The sequence below is a fragment of the Cibotium barometz genome, chromosome 66 (genome assembly GCF_041138505.1).
Source record: "Cibotium barometz isolate CiBa-2024 chromosome 66, ASM4113850v1, whole genome shotgun sequence".
Classification (NCBI taxonomy): domain Eukaryota; kingdom Viridiplantae; phylum Streptophyta; class Polypodiopsida; order Cyatheales; family Cibotiaceae; genus Cibotium; species Cibotium barometz.
In genome coordinates, this window is record NC_141111.1 from 11,461,310 (window position 1) to 11,474,970 (window position 13,661).

Genomic DNA, 13,661 nt, shown 5'->3' on the forward strand with positions numbered 1-13,661 from the left:
GTACCTGTTGTCCTCGTCCACGAGCACCCCCTTGGGGAGGAGTCTCTGGAGCCAATGGACTTGGACATGGTTCATCACCACTAACAAAATCCCAAAGACCTTTTGCCACAAGCACATTCTTCAGCATAAAACTCCACAAGGAGTAGTTCGTGCCATCCAATTTGTCTTCCTTAGACAAATATGTGAATACATCACTTTGCTGTTGATTTGCCATTATGCTTTACGCACAATGTTGTACCTGTTTACCAAAAAACCTAATAGCAGAAACCCTGATAATAACTGTACTCCACTGAATACAGTTCACCCAAATATGCCTGCACTCTCAATCCTCTGAATGTGCAGGTCAATGCACCAATGACTGAGTAGAGCAGCAAATGGCATACACAATGCCAAAATGCCCCAAAAATGCCCAAATTTGCTGCACCCAATCTGTGCAAAAAACCTGTATAGTTCCTTGCTAGAAAATCTGCCTGTTGTGCCTGTATATTTTCACAGAGAAAATAATATTGCCCAAAAACTGAATTTTTGATGCTTACCACAGATTGTCTGAGTAGCTTGTGGTACTTTTGCAGGTGCAGTCCCTGTGCAGGTACAGTCGACTTGTACTACACAGTAGTGTGGTCGGCTCTGACAGGTACGGAAGCTGTACAGGGTGCTGCAACGTTGAGGCGACCAGGTACAGAACTCTTGAAGGCGGCGCTTACTGTACGGGCAGGTACAGTAGTTGTAGGCGACGCCTGTTGCAGTACCGGACTGAAGGCGACCAGGTACAAGTGACGATTTGCAGGCGGCGTAGACTGGATGTACGGGCAGCAGGCGCAGAGGTGTAGTTGAAGGCGGCGCAGTCTTGTACTGAAGCAGAGATGTACGGAGCAGTACTGCCCTGCGCAGGTGTGTACGGACTGGTGCAGGTACACTGTACGGAGCTGTGCGATATCAAAGGTAACGGGCAGAGCAGGGCAGAGCTTCAATGCAACACTGGCAGTGTACGGGCAGGGCAGAGCAAGCTTCAATGCTCTGATACCAATTGAAGGGAATTGGTGTTAGGGTTAGGGTTTACAGAAGGTACAAACAGGCGTGGAAACCAACACACAGAGAGAACACGACTTCAGTCTATTGCTTGAATGATAAAAAAGTGAAGTACAATAGCCACATGATAGTGACCCTAAAGATAAGTGTTCACATGTCCGGCCATAAATGTGCCGGGTGGATCAAAACACTTATAAACTGCATATAAGTGAAACTGAGCTAAACTGGGGGAAAAAACCTCCACTAACTGAAGTAAAAAGTGCCCCAGTAATCTACTGATGATCACTAGCACTCCTCTGGGTGCATACACAGCATAAAACCCAACAATGGTGTGTGTGTGTGTGTGTGTGTGTGTGGTGGGAGAGAGAGAGAGAGAGGTGACAAATCTCAAAGGGAGAGAGTATTTCGCGACTCAATGATGATTGATTGATTGATGTGTAAAACCCTTCACAAGTACATGCTTTGTAGGCTAGTAGCCTTAATCTTTGACCCATAGAAATCACACACACACACACTAAATTGATGACACATGGCACACTTATCCTATCCTCTCATAAGGGAGTGTGTTCACACACAATGAGCCCCGAATTCCTCCTTGTTTATAAAATCATTATCAAGAGAAGGGAGGCACCCGGGGGGGGGTGTTGCATTCTGGCACTGGTGTGTCTACAGTTTTAACTTTAGTCTTCATGGTGATGTAAATATTCTTGTTGTCATTTCGTCGATCTTAATTGTATTCACATGAGTGCTTAGACTAATGGAGATTAACGCATGAACACAAGTTAAGCTACAGATTCACATTAATGCAGGTCTTTCTATGCGGAAGCCTGAATGAAAACATGCAATAGACAAGACACACCATGCCCTAATTTACTATATATTCCAAAACATGAATGGATATGTACAATCATTGTAGATATTGTTAATAGACCTGACTCTTGAATGGCCATGATGAGAACACTAATGATATTCACACCATGTCGGGTGTGGCCATAGTTTTCCAAAACATGAATAGATATGTACAATGATTGCTAATCATGAATGGACCTCACTCATGCATGTTGATGATGAGAACATTGATGATGCTCACGTTATGTCCGGTGTGGCCTTAGTTTGCTGCCCACCTCTGTCTCCAAGCACTCACTACTCAACATAAATGGCTCTCAACCTTTTCCCTCTATTTATAGTGTCCTATGGGCTAGTTGGATGCCATTAGGGTTGGTTGACTGCCAAACCTAAAAATAATAATACAAGTGTCCAAATATAATAAAAGTGTCCACATTGGACAGCTAATTGGGCGACTGGACAAAATACAATGGCTGAAAAGCCCCAAATTGTCTAAGACTCCGCCACAAACATCCCCTCTAAAGTAGTCCTGGCCTCAGTACAAGCGACACGAAGCTCCCTGGCCTCCCGTACCTTGGCACAAAATAGAGGAAGACCACTTGGGCGGCCAAATGGTGACAATTAGGGTTTTGACGTGTACTTGCAGGAACAAGTAGGGTTTCAATAGGTATGTAGTCAGGTACAACAAGTACATTACGCAACTACACCAGGTACAGTAGGCAGCTACACCAGGTACAACAGCCAAGGGGAAATTTTGTGAGAGAGTCGACTTGCAGAAGGATAGCCCAACAATGATACGCTTCTTTTCCAATGAGAGAGAGAGAGAGGGAGAAGCACTCGTGGGATAGGTTGGTGAAGGGGGGTGGAAGGGGTCCAATCCCCTCTTGCCACCTAGCAGTGCTCCTGAAGTATAGGGTGGGCACTTCTCAAGCCATTAAATGGCCTCACGTGGATGGGAAGGGAAGTGAGGGTGCCCACCAGGCTGGCTAGACAAGGGTTATGGAATTGGACCTCAGGCACTGGCCAACGGGTGGCTTGGTATTTAAAGTGAGTGTGAACCCCTAAGGTTACAAAACCTTTGCAAATAAAAATAAGGTTAGAAATGATACTTACCACCTGTTCACATCGTTCGCATGGTTCACGAGTGGGCGACCCTACTAGTGAATTGGGCACATCATACCAGGCAGTCACACAAAACAAGTCATGCGAAATCAGTTTCAAGCAAGCAGAGATGCGTGCACATGCATTATGCAATGGATATATCTCCCATTCTTGGAACGTGTAAATAACACGCCTTCCCAATCACGAAACTAGCTCAATGGGAAGCCTAAATTGGGATCCCTGACACTGGGTTCCACGTTCTGGCCACACTACAGGTGACACGAGGCCTGGCCTCACCGTAGCCTGTAGGTGATACAAGTCCTAGCCTCGGCATGGGTGACACGAAGCTCCCTAGCCTCCCGTACCTTGGCACGAAATAGGGGAAGACCACTTGGGTGGCCAAATTGTGACAGATGCTCATCTCATGTTTCATGTTTCATGTTCCCTGTATTCCATGGTGAGGTTTCCATGAACATTTTTGTATCACTCCAGGTGAGATAGTTTTGTTTTGTCCCCAAGGTGGTAGCCTAGTGGATAAGACCTTGGACTTTCTACGGGAGGTCTTGGGTTCAAATCCTCTTGGGGACATCTTCTACTAAGGGTGTGTTCGCGTGCAGGTGGGCACGTAGGCAGCTCCTTAGGCCGTCATCGTTCGATGGTCATGGTGCTTGCATCCACTTTCCTCTTCGGACAATAGTGTGCAATGCTTGCCCTTCAAGCTCATGCTATGGATCAAGAATGATGGTTGTGCCATGGACATCAAAGATCATGACTCGACTTATGACGCCCAATTCTGCCAAAGCTATGCAGGGTGTTCACTCCAATCAGCCGAGCGACTAACTTGTGGGGTTTGTCCCGCAGCTTGTCCACTGCCTATAAAGTGGCCAATATTTGGAAAGGGTGGTACCCCCTTGTGGTACTCGGGTGTGTGTGTGGTTAGTATGGTGTGTGTGTGTGTAGCCGGGTGAAATTCCTGTGTGCAACTAGGAATGGAATAAGACCTCATGAAAAAAAAAGAAGAAGATAGTTTTGTTTTATTCTATTTATTTTCTGTTCCATGATGAGATATGCCGTGGACATAGGCCATTGGGTCTTTAGTAGACGCGTAATCTCTCTCTCTCTCTCTCTCTCTCTCTCTCTCTCTCTCTCTCTCACCTTCAGTTCTTTCTTTTCTTTTCCAGACAGTGTATCAGATGTCACATGGTTGTAACTTTGGTCTCATAGGTCACTTTGGCCTTTTGAAGACGTTAATATAACATTTCATTTCATTTCATTTCTCTCTCTCTCTCTCTCTCTCTCTCTCTCTTTCTCTCAGAGGAGCATTACGTTTGCCAGTGCCCAGTCTACTATGAGATCAGAGGGAGATTTCACTGTCTATTCAAAGAGGGCTTTGGACCCTTATCCTGGATCATGGAGTACCCAGATTAGAGGTGTCTTGGACTCTTCCTACTGGAGCTCAGCCGACACAGAGAGTCACTAGTTAGAGATCCTCGCCCCCAATAGCCCTCCTCTCACCTTACCATCACCAGTTTTTTCTAGCCTAGAGGGGTGGATAGGGAGGCACCAGAGCCCATCACAAGATCAAGGAGGTTCATAAGGGTGTTCCTTTGGGGTCGACTCTGACTTCTAACAGTCACTCAGTAGCAAAACGTGTTTATGTCCTGCCCACATTAGCTATGTGATGTCATAAAGTATTGTGATTGACTCATCACTTAGCACTTCTCGTGTGTGTGTGCGTTTATGCATGCATGTGTGCAATGGAATGTGAGTGCGCGCACATGTATGCATGTATGCCTACATGTGAAAATTGAAAATTAAATGACAAGGCTTGTTGCCATGAAGTGCATCTTTTGACAAGAGGATTACGAGGCTTTGTTACCTTGGGACAAAAACTCTTGTTTTAATATCTTTTCTGCATATACTAAACTGATTGGAGTAGCTCTGGGCTTGCTTTCTTCGGGACTTATGGCCTGGCATTTTCCCTTCGAGGATACAGGTGGCCAGATGACAACCTTTGTTCGAGTAGGCAGCTCAGAACGCAAGTCCTCGTACCCAAGGCTGACAGTCACCTTGCTGCACCAAAAAACCAACACAAGTAGGGTCAACACAACATCCTATCATACTCGAATACAAAGATCAAATTCAAGTTGTTAGACGTACCATTCAAATTCTTCCACCATGAGATCCACAACATCACACAGCACGCTATGCGACATGTGCTTGATTTTATCTGCTTTTGACTCCTTGAATGCCTTTATCTACATAAAATTTGAGATGTGTGTGTGGTTGTGAGGCAGGGGAGAGGAGGGCCGGGGGGGGGATCTGTACAGCAAATGCTTGTGGACCCCCCCTTACTTGACACAAACATCTAACTGTGCAGGAAGTTGAAGGAACTCAAAACTGATAGCCATACAAACTCAAGTTACCTGTTCTCGCCTAGATACATATGCTTGAAGCAAGTCACCAATGATGTTGATAAACATCTGCAAGGAAAAAGCAAAGCCACAAAGCCTCAGGTTCTTCTTGACAATGTCACCAAAAAGGATCTGCAACAACAACAGAAGAGTTGCGACTAGCTTACCGCCGCACTTGAAGAAAGATGTCGCCTTTCAGTTTCTTGAAGAGGCAAAAAAAATGGGATTGTATGCTCACAAACAAACAAATTCTCTGAATAGGACCGGCTGGCCAGTACTAAATAGTAGCTTTCAACTGGCTCTCCTACACAATGGCACACACCACACTCAGTGCCGTGTTTAGGGTTCCATGATAAAGAAACTATTTGCTTGAAAATCTACATTAGGCATTTTATACAACAGCCTGTGAAACCCGGATGGGCGGGCTATCGACAAGCTTGATTGCCCCGACAATGAGCAGCCACCCCCTGCTCATTGTCAAATCCTCTAATTGTAGGGATAGGCAAGGTTTTTGTGTAGAGAGCCTCGTTATACCTGCATAAAAAGTATCATACTGAACACCTATCCGACCCTCTTTCAAGCCGCAGATGATCTGTCAACAAGAACCATATTTGCAGGTCAACCGGATGAGAGGCAAGAGTTGTGATAATCTCATAAGACACCATTACAAAGTTATTAATGAAACAAATAATAAATTTATAGCAAGAGCCCTCAATCCAAAAAAAAAGATTGATCTTAAGCAAAGTTGTATACAGAAAATGACAAATACACTACCTTGCCTTCAAGGTAAAACAGCTTTCGCATTGAATCCTCCTGACCACTCACTTCACCCTCTCTATGCAACAGGAACTGAAAAAATCAAAATATATGAAACAAAACGTGAGTTGTGAATATTCCATGCTCTGTATAGAACGTGATTCAAACCATTTTAAGTGAGTAGCTTCATCAAAATGGCTCGAGCCTGGGCAGTATTTATCCTGCCTGCCCACGAGCAAGAACCAGGTTCAATCCCTGGCTACAGCCCCATCAGGTAAAAGGCCACCATACTAGCAGTAATTCAAAGGGGAGAAAAATGGAATTTTAACTTGAACAACTAATGCCTGCCTAAAACCTTATTTAGATCCTTTTTTTTAATCAACAGAGGACTCACTTCTCTACGAATATACGCAATAATGCCGTCATTGCAGTCCTCTTCTTCCAGTTCTTCAACTGCAAAACAAGAAAAGAAAAACTGTGGCATTCAACAACACCACAATTTTGAAAGCTTCATCAAGCATACCATGGACTTTTGGTCATGGTTGTCCAAACTTCACAATGGCAAAGTCCAAACCACATTCTCATGTTTTTGCCCAGGAGAAACCATTGCCAACCCTATGAGACCTTTTGCATCCCGATTTTCTATTGACAATAATGCTAGAAGCCTTGATTCGCAAGTTGGGGAAGGCCACATTGGTAAGGACCCCACATTACATTAATATTGGCCTTGGGAACTAATGTTTTGACTCGTTGTCAAAGAAAGGTCACGAGCACAGCCATAAGCACACGCTTACACAGCTGTGTCATTTCCCTTGTGGTGCACCATCAGCCAAGTCATCAATCTTGCTCACTCCTGTGTGCATGTCTATGCAATTCAATCAACCCTGATGTGGCATGACAAAATGGCATTGAGATCCGTTCGGTTTTTAAATTTTGCTGGTTTTAAAACATTTTGGAGGCTCTTGTTCTGATTCCATTGGGATGAATTGACAACCATGCCTTTGGTGATTAAAAAGCATGGATCCCACGTACACACAGCTATTACCCTCAAACCATCATGCTTATATCAGAACAGTGCTTGTGTTAAAAATAATTTTCAGTCTACATATAAATGTGAGCTGTTAGCACCACTAACCAGAAGTGCTTTCCGCTTGTGCATCCTCAAATTCCTGCCGCAACCGAGCTGCAGTAAGTTGCTCTGAACCACTGAGGCACACGGGAAATATCAAAAAACCTATTATTCTATCCTTGCAATCCTCTCCCTTTTCATCATTTTACTAGCTAGGAAAAAAATTTAAAAATAATATATTACAATAAATCCCCAACTGTTCTTATGAGTACGCCTCAAAGCAAGAGAAATACCTTGCTAGGCTTTCTTGAAGTCGTGAATGCATTTGCTGAAGGCTAGTCACTGTCATTACATGCTACTATTAGCATGTATTTTGCAGAATAACGCAAGGAAGCTAAAGAAAGAGAAAAAGCCGAGAAAGCAGAATTATACATCTTTTCGAGATGGTCTTCAAGGACACATCCTCGGGTTCCTGTACAATAACTCTTTTGAAGGGTTAGGCGTGGTTAAAACATATCTTAACATTGGAATGCATAGCCATAGAAGAAAATATTTCGATATCATCAGTATGGAACATACAGCTTCTCCAGCCAAAGCCCGTGCCTTCTTCGTAAGCTGTTCCAGATGCTGCAGGTTTTCATACAATTGATTAAAAAGCTTGAAACAAAATCATGAAACTCTCTGCAGAATCCTCCCCAGCTCCACTACTCTAAAACTCAGAATGTACTCCTAAATCCAGATGCATGTATACTAAAGAAGACAGCTTTAACAAGCAGCAGTTTTAGTCAAAACAGCAGACACCAGCACAACACATTAGCACACACACGCAAGCACGTGCTACTTGATTGTGCATAAATCTAGTCATTTACAAGTTACAACCTATTTGGGTGTCAAAACAGAAGCTCGTAAATAGGCAACAAAAGAAATCAATTGAATAACAAATTTAAAGGATGAACTGTTCTGTAGGTGAATTTGAGATGATGATCCCATGGAAGATGGGTTGATGATGACAATTGAAGGCAGCACCACTTACATGATACCACAATCATAGATAATCATACAAGGTATGTTATTTGGAGTACAATAAATAGAACCTGACCTGTCCTGAATGTAGAAACAGACCCGCCATGTGTAGATCGCTATCTTCTCTGCAGAACTCAGTGCAGGACTGCATTCCAAGCTGAACAGCAGGCTGGACTGCTTAACGAGCAGGATCTTCCACCTGGGCTTTGGCCCAACAGTAGGCTGTAGAACCCTGGCCTCTCAAAGGGGAGGTCCAGGATTCGAATCTACCCTTGTGGCACGTTTAATTCAGTGTCCTCTCTCACATCAAAAAAAAAAAAAAAAGCAGGATCTGTGCCCAAACAGACTGCCTTCCAACCAATCGAGATCCGGATGACTGAACGCAAGCTAAACAGCAAGACATTGAGCCAAATGAAAGGCTGTCAATGATGCATAGACTGCAGCAAGGGACAAACACAGGATTTTGGCTATTGGTGGGACTGATTACATTGATAATTGGCTGCTCCTGTGATGTGTTGATTACTTGATGTCACGTTCCTAAAGTGGGAAGAGAAGGGGCCTATTTGTAGGGCCATCTGCCTTTGGTCGTCTGGTCAGCCTGCCCAACCAGTACAGCTTGTCCATCCTGGCTGCCATGTTTGGCACCAGGTATTTGGCCTAATAAGATGCCTTGTACAATTTTCCATACTTCAACTCCAATTGGGTTACAAAACTGTGTGGAACTTTGGTCTGGTGATCGACTGACCTGCTAAGCATGTCTACCGCACACGGTTGAAATACCATGGGATATACTCGATCATACCACCAAAGTATTGAAAAAGCTAGCTGCAAAGGCTTGGCAGTCACTCCACTATGCACTCAGCCAGTGTTGCCAGGCATTTCTAAAACGGTAGGTATGAAACAGGTTTTGTACGTTTTGAAACATTTCCTAAAAGGTAAGAAACGGGTCCAAAAAGGTTTCAAACAAAATAGAAAAAATATATATATTTTAAACTTGGAATATACAAAAAAATGTATTGAGCCCTATGACATGACTTATAAGAGACCACACTGAATTTATTTCAATAAACAAACAAAATCCATGTAAGATATCACAAATCATGATTGATCATTGGGCCACAGGCACTACCCACTACCAAGAAAAACCTTCATATTTCATTAATAGTGATCACTAAATAGAAATCAAAAGGATCACCACATGGATGATGAGTCATGACTCATAATCCATGATCCACGGCATATATTGCAAATAAAGCTAGATGCTAGTAGCAAGAAAGTATCAAAAGAGTACATAAATATATAATGTAACATGTCCAAACTAAATAGCGAAGTTCAAATAAAATGATGTGCTATCTACTTTATCCTCCTCCTCATCCTCATCCTCATCTACATCTTTTGCCTCTACAGCCTCACTCTCACAGTCACTACCGGTAGCTAAGTCCTCGAATGCCTCATCCTCTAGAGGTGCAGGTGCGGCACTAGTACTAGCCTCTCGATGAGATCGTGTAGTGCAAGATGGAACCATGATCTCCTCATAGAGCATGGAATAGATGTCTCTTTCCTCCTGAGGAATGTTGGGAATCTCCTTGCACTTCATGATGTCAATCTTATCAGGATTCACTTGGCAAGGCTCAATGGGATGACCCTTTTACTCTAGCAAGCAATGGCAAAAGACAAGCCTCTCAAATTGTGCTCTGGAGAGTCTGTTTATCTTTTTCATGTGAAAAAGAGTCCATGTACTCCAGTTCCTCCCACAAGGACCTCAACTGCAATCTTGTGAGAGAATTCTCAATGCAACCCGTCTCTACATTGTACAAAAAAGAATGTAAAGTTAGAGTCAAAGAGAGAGTAGCATTTGAATATAGATTCAAAAAGAATAGGAGACAAAGATACAAGATTCAAGAACCTTATCAAGTTGGGTGTACCAATACCGTATTTCTCCCTAAGCAATGCAGTAGCTCGCCCAAACATATAGCTACCATTGCGGTAAATGAGAAGCTCATCCTCGAGCTTTCTCATAAGCTGTATATCACCTCCCAATCCCACCAACTTGGTAATGTACTCGGTACATCCTAACTTTAGCTCCTCATTGAGATATTGCTCCTCATTCCTCCAAAGGGGATTCAAAATGTGAGCAACAGCATGAATTGGCCTATGAAGCCAATCCCAACACCAATTCGAGATGTCCTTAATATCTTCAACTCTACATGTGACATACGTAAGATATCCAAGATTTAGGAAGCACTAAGGAAGTTGCAAGTCTAGACTCTATACATTTATAAAATAACTTATAGGAAGAGAAAGAGTCAAAGACTAAAGTTAAGGCCCAAGGGTGAGCACTTGTTAGGTGACAAGGTAGTGCAAGCATTGAGAGCTTCACCAATTCTATCCATGAACTCATAAAGCAACCCAATGGTACTCCCCTCCTTGTCTGTGAGCCGAAGGACACTATACATGGGCTGAAGTGCCTTCACAAGCCCCTCTGCATCCTGCCACTAAGTATCTCTCATGACCATATGAGAGAATGCTATAGACTTGGGCTCATCCTTGTCCTCCCATGTTGTCCACTCACAACACACAATAGTGCACAATAAGCCATGTCGCACTCTCACTAGTCTCTCCAACACAATAAACATATATGCAATATACACCTCATATAAGCCACAAGGTGCCCATCTTGCTACAACTCTGCACCAATAACATGGTTACGAGCATCAGTAATGGCATCAAATGGATCATCCCAAGAGACAAGCTTCAAAGCTCGCACCTCACCCTCACCCTCTCCAAGGTGCTGTCAGAATATATGCAGCGGAGATGAAGACAAAATCTGAGAACACAAGAGCAAGTGCACTACAGAAAAATACAGCAATAGAGAAGGAGAGAGAGAGGCGTGTAACTCTGCTATATATACACAAGAAAATCCTGGTGACTGAATACAACAAGTGAGGGGCAAGGGGCCATTTTATATGGCCCCACATGAGCAGTCGGCCTGCTCAAAAGATAGCCAACAGGACCAAAATGTCCACGACCAGCACATGTCCCCACACATGTCCCCAGTCGGCCAGCTTCTCAAAGTCGGCCAACACACTGGACAAGTCGGGGACCAGTAGGGGCAGTCGGCCAGCATCCAGGACACCCAGACCAGCAGTCGGCCAGTGTCTGGATCAGCCAGGAGCCACGGTCCACGGAACATCCTCCCACACCTGGTAAAAATAGGGAAAACATATGGAGAGTGGGGAAAAATGAGAAAACACCTAAATCGGGCGGGCACACCCACAACAAAGGCCCTGGTGTAAATATACAGACAGGAGATGACTGCTAACACCCCCTCTCAGCTCCTGGATGTGGAACCAACCCCAGAGAGCTGGAGTGCCACCGGAGCATAGCCTGAGATAGAGACTTCGTGAAGAGGTCCACCGCACTGTCCTCCGTCGAACAGAACTCTAGCAAGATGTCATCAGCAACGATCTTTTCACGAACAAAATGCCTCTGGATGACTGGGGGTTCCACTAGTGGAAACCCAATCCTACCAAGTAACCTCTGCAACCTCACCACCTCACAAGCAGCACCATAAGCAGCCCGGTACTCTGCCTCTATCGACGACAAGGCAATAGATGGCTGCCTCTTACTGCTCCTGAGCCAAGGGAAAAACTGTAGCTTGATGTCAAGGTCCTCATGTTTGGCTCTCCTCCCCAATCTGAGTCACTCCATCCGTGGAGTCTGACTCCATTAATCAATCCCCCTCGTGTGTAAAAGAGTCCAAGATCCTTCGCATGCTGCAGAAACCACAAGATACGTAATCCTGCCTCCCAAAGAGTCCTCTGCACACATGAGCTCAACAGCCTCATCCGGAAGCTCCCGTCCAATCTGGTATACATCAACCAAATCAATGAACCATTTTGCTTCCGAGTCAAGGAGGCATCATACTGCTCACAAGGATCAATACCTATTACGGTGGGATGCCAAGTCCTGGAAACCTATTGAAGACCACTCAAGGCCTTTAGAAACCTGTAACCTTCTGCAAGTAATCAATTGCCACCTACCTGGCCTTCCAATAGGTTCTCGTGGAAAGAACTTCCTCATCTACAGGAGTTTCTTTGTCCCGAATGCTACGAGACATCAGAGCATAAGTTACCTGTAAAGTTTCCTCTGACTGACGAACACAAGAACTACCAACATCTGTACTGGAAAGGCCCCCGCATGTGACCACTAGGCCGACGTACCAAGGGGTTCCAAATCAGGGGCTATTTGTAGTATGCAATAGGTTGATCGTCATAACGCGCAACAAAGCCTTCTTTATACCCATGAGTTTATGCAATTCCACTTTGAGAGATAAGAGAAGAGAGAGAGAGAAGATAGATAGTCGACCCAGTATTGGGTCCCAATTACCCATTGAACCCCCCCCCCCCCCCCCCCCAAAGAGTATTTGCTTATATTTCTTTGGAGAACTTTGTACAATGAGTATGAATGATGACTGAGGATTGCAAACGCAAGGACGAAGTAGACCGAGCGCAGGCTCAACCATGTGATGTCCAAGCTCCTTTTAATAGCTCTTCAATGACCACTATGCAAACCCAAAACTGAGGGATGCACACATGTTGGCTGAATGCCGAAGAATGCTCTCTATGGAGGCCTTGGGACTGTAGCACACTGAGGTGTTGAATGCTGAATGTATGCGGAAGAAGCGTGAGGCTCTAGGCACACATCACTGCTGTGGATGATTTCATGAATGATGCTTTTGGCTGAGAACTGAGCGCCTGCTTATTTATATATGATATTAGGCTGATTTCATGAATGATGCTTTTGGCTGAAAACTGAGTGCCTACTTATTTATATATGGTATTGGGCTGCTAGTTGTTGGGGTAAAGGCATTATGCCCACCCTTGTAGTGTGTACAAGCCCATAAGTTATAGTACATAGTACACTTAGTACTTTTAATGTACTAAGTGCACTATGTGTACTAGTGCAAATATACATGTGTGATAGGGGAGTCACACACTCACACTTGGTGAGTTGACTTATCCCCACATATGTCTCTCTCTCTCTCTCCCTTCTTCTCTGTGTGTTTGTCTCTCATATGAAACCCTGAGTCGACTCAGTCCTCTGCAGCACGCCTCAGGAGCTCCCGCCTGAGGAACTGCCGCCTGCACTAATACAGCTGCCCTTTCAATATCTGCACATAAATTCTGTAGCAGCATCAGCACGACCCCCCCCTTTCCTGCAATTAGAAATTGCCTAAGGTATTTGCTTCAATTTTTTTTTGGGATTTGCAATTGAGCAGGTACAATTATCAATTGAGCAGGTACAGGTGCCAAATTGCTCAAATTTTGAGCAAAATTGGCAAAATTGGGTGACATTGGTCACATTCAGGATCAATTTGCGGGAAATTGGATGTCAAAATTTGGGCTTTTGATGTAATTGTG

The 13,661-nt window shown here is 44.2% G+C and overlaps 1 protein-coding gene across 1 annotated transcript in view; it reads right to left on the minus strand.

The window, feature by feature from the left end:
- The window catches only part of LOC147602773 (centromere protein O), a 60,101-nt gene that overhangs the window by 9,508 nt on the left and 36,932 nt on the right, over positions 1 to 13,661 (minus strand). Inside the window, exons 2-12 of the mRNA XM_086797691.1 lie at positions 7,795 to 7,842; positions 7,648 to 7,687; positions 7,509 to 7,557; positions 7,282 to 7,352; positions 6,541 to 6,599; positions 6,165 to 6,239; positions 5,925 to 5,982; positions 5,558 to 5,694; positions 5,403 to 5,459; positions 5,137 to 5,234; positions 4,856 to 5,049 (exon numbers count right to left, since the gene is read on the minus strand). Of these exons, the coding sequence (XP_086653817.1) occupies positions 4,856 to 5,049; positions 5,137 to 5,234; positions 5,403 to 5,459; positions 5,558 to 5,694; positions 5,925 to 5,982; positions 6,165 to 6,239; positions 6,541 to 6,599; positions 7,282 to 7,352; positions 7,509 to 7,557; positions 7,648 to 7,687; positions 7,795 to 7,842 (886 nt within the window). The remainder of the gene's footprint in view (positions 1 to 4,855; positions 5,050 to 5,136; positions 5,235 to 5,402; positions 5,460 to 5,557; positions 5,695 to 5,924; positions 5,983 to 6,164; positions 6,240 to 6,540; positions 6,600 to 7,281; positions 7,353 to 7,508; positions 7,558 to 7,647; positions 7,688 to 7,794; positions 7,843 to 13,661) is intronic.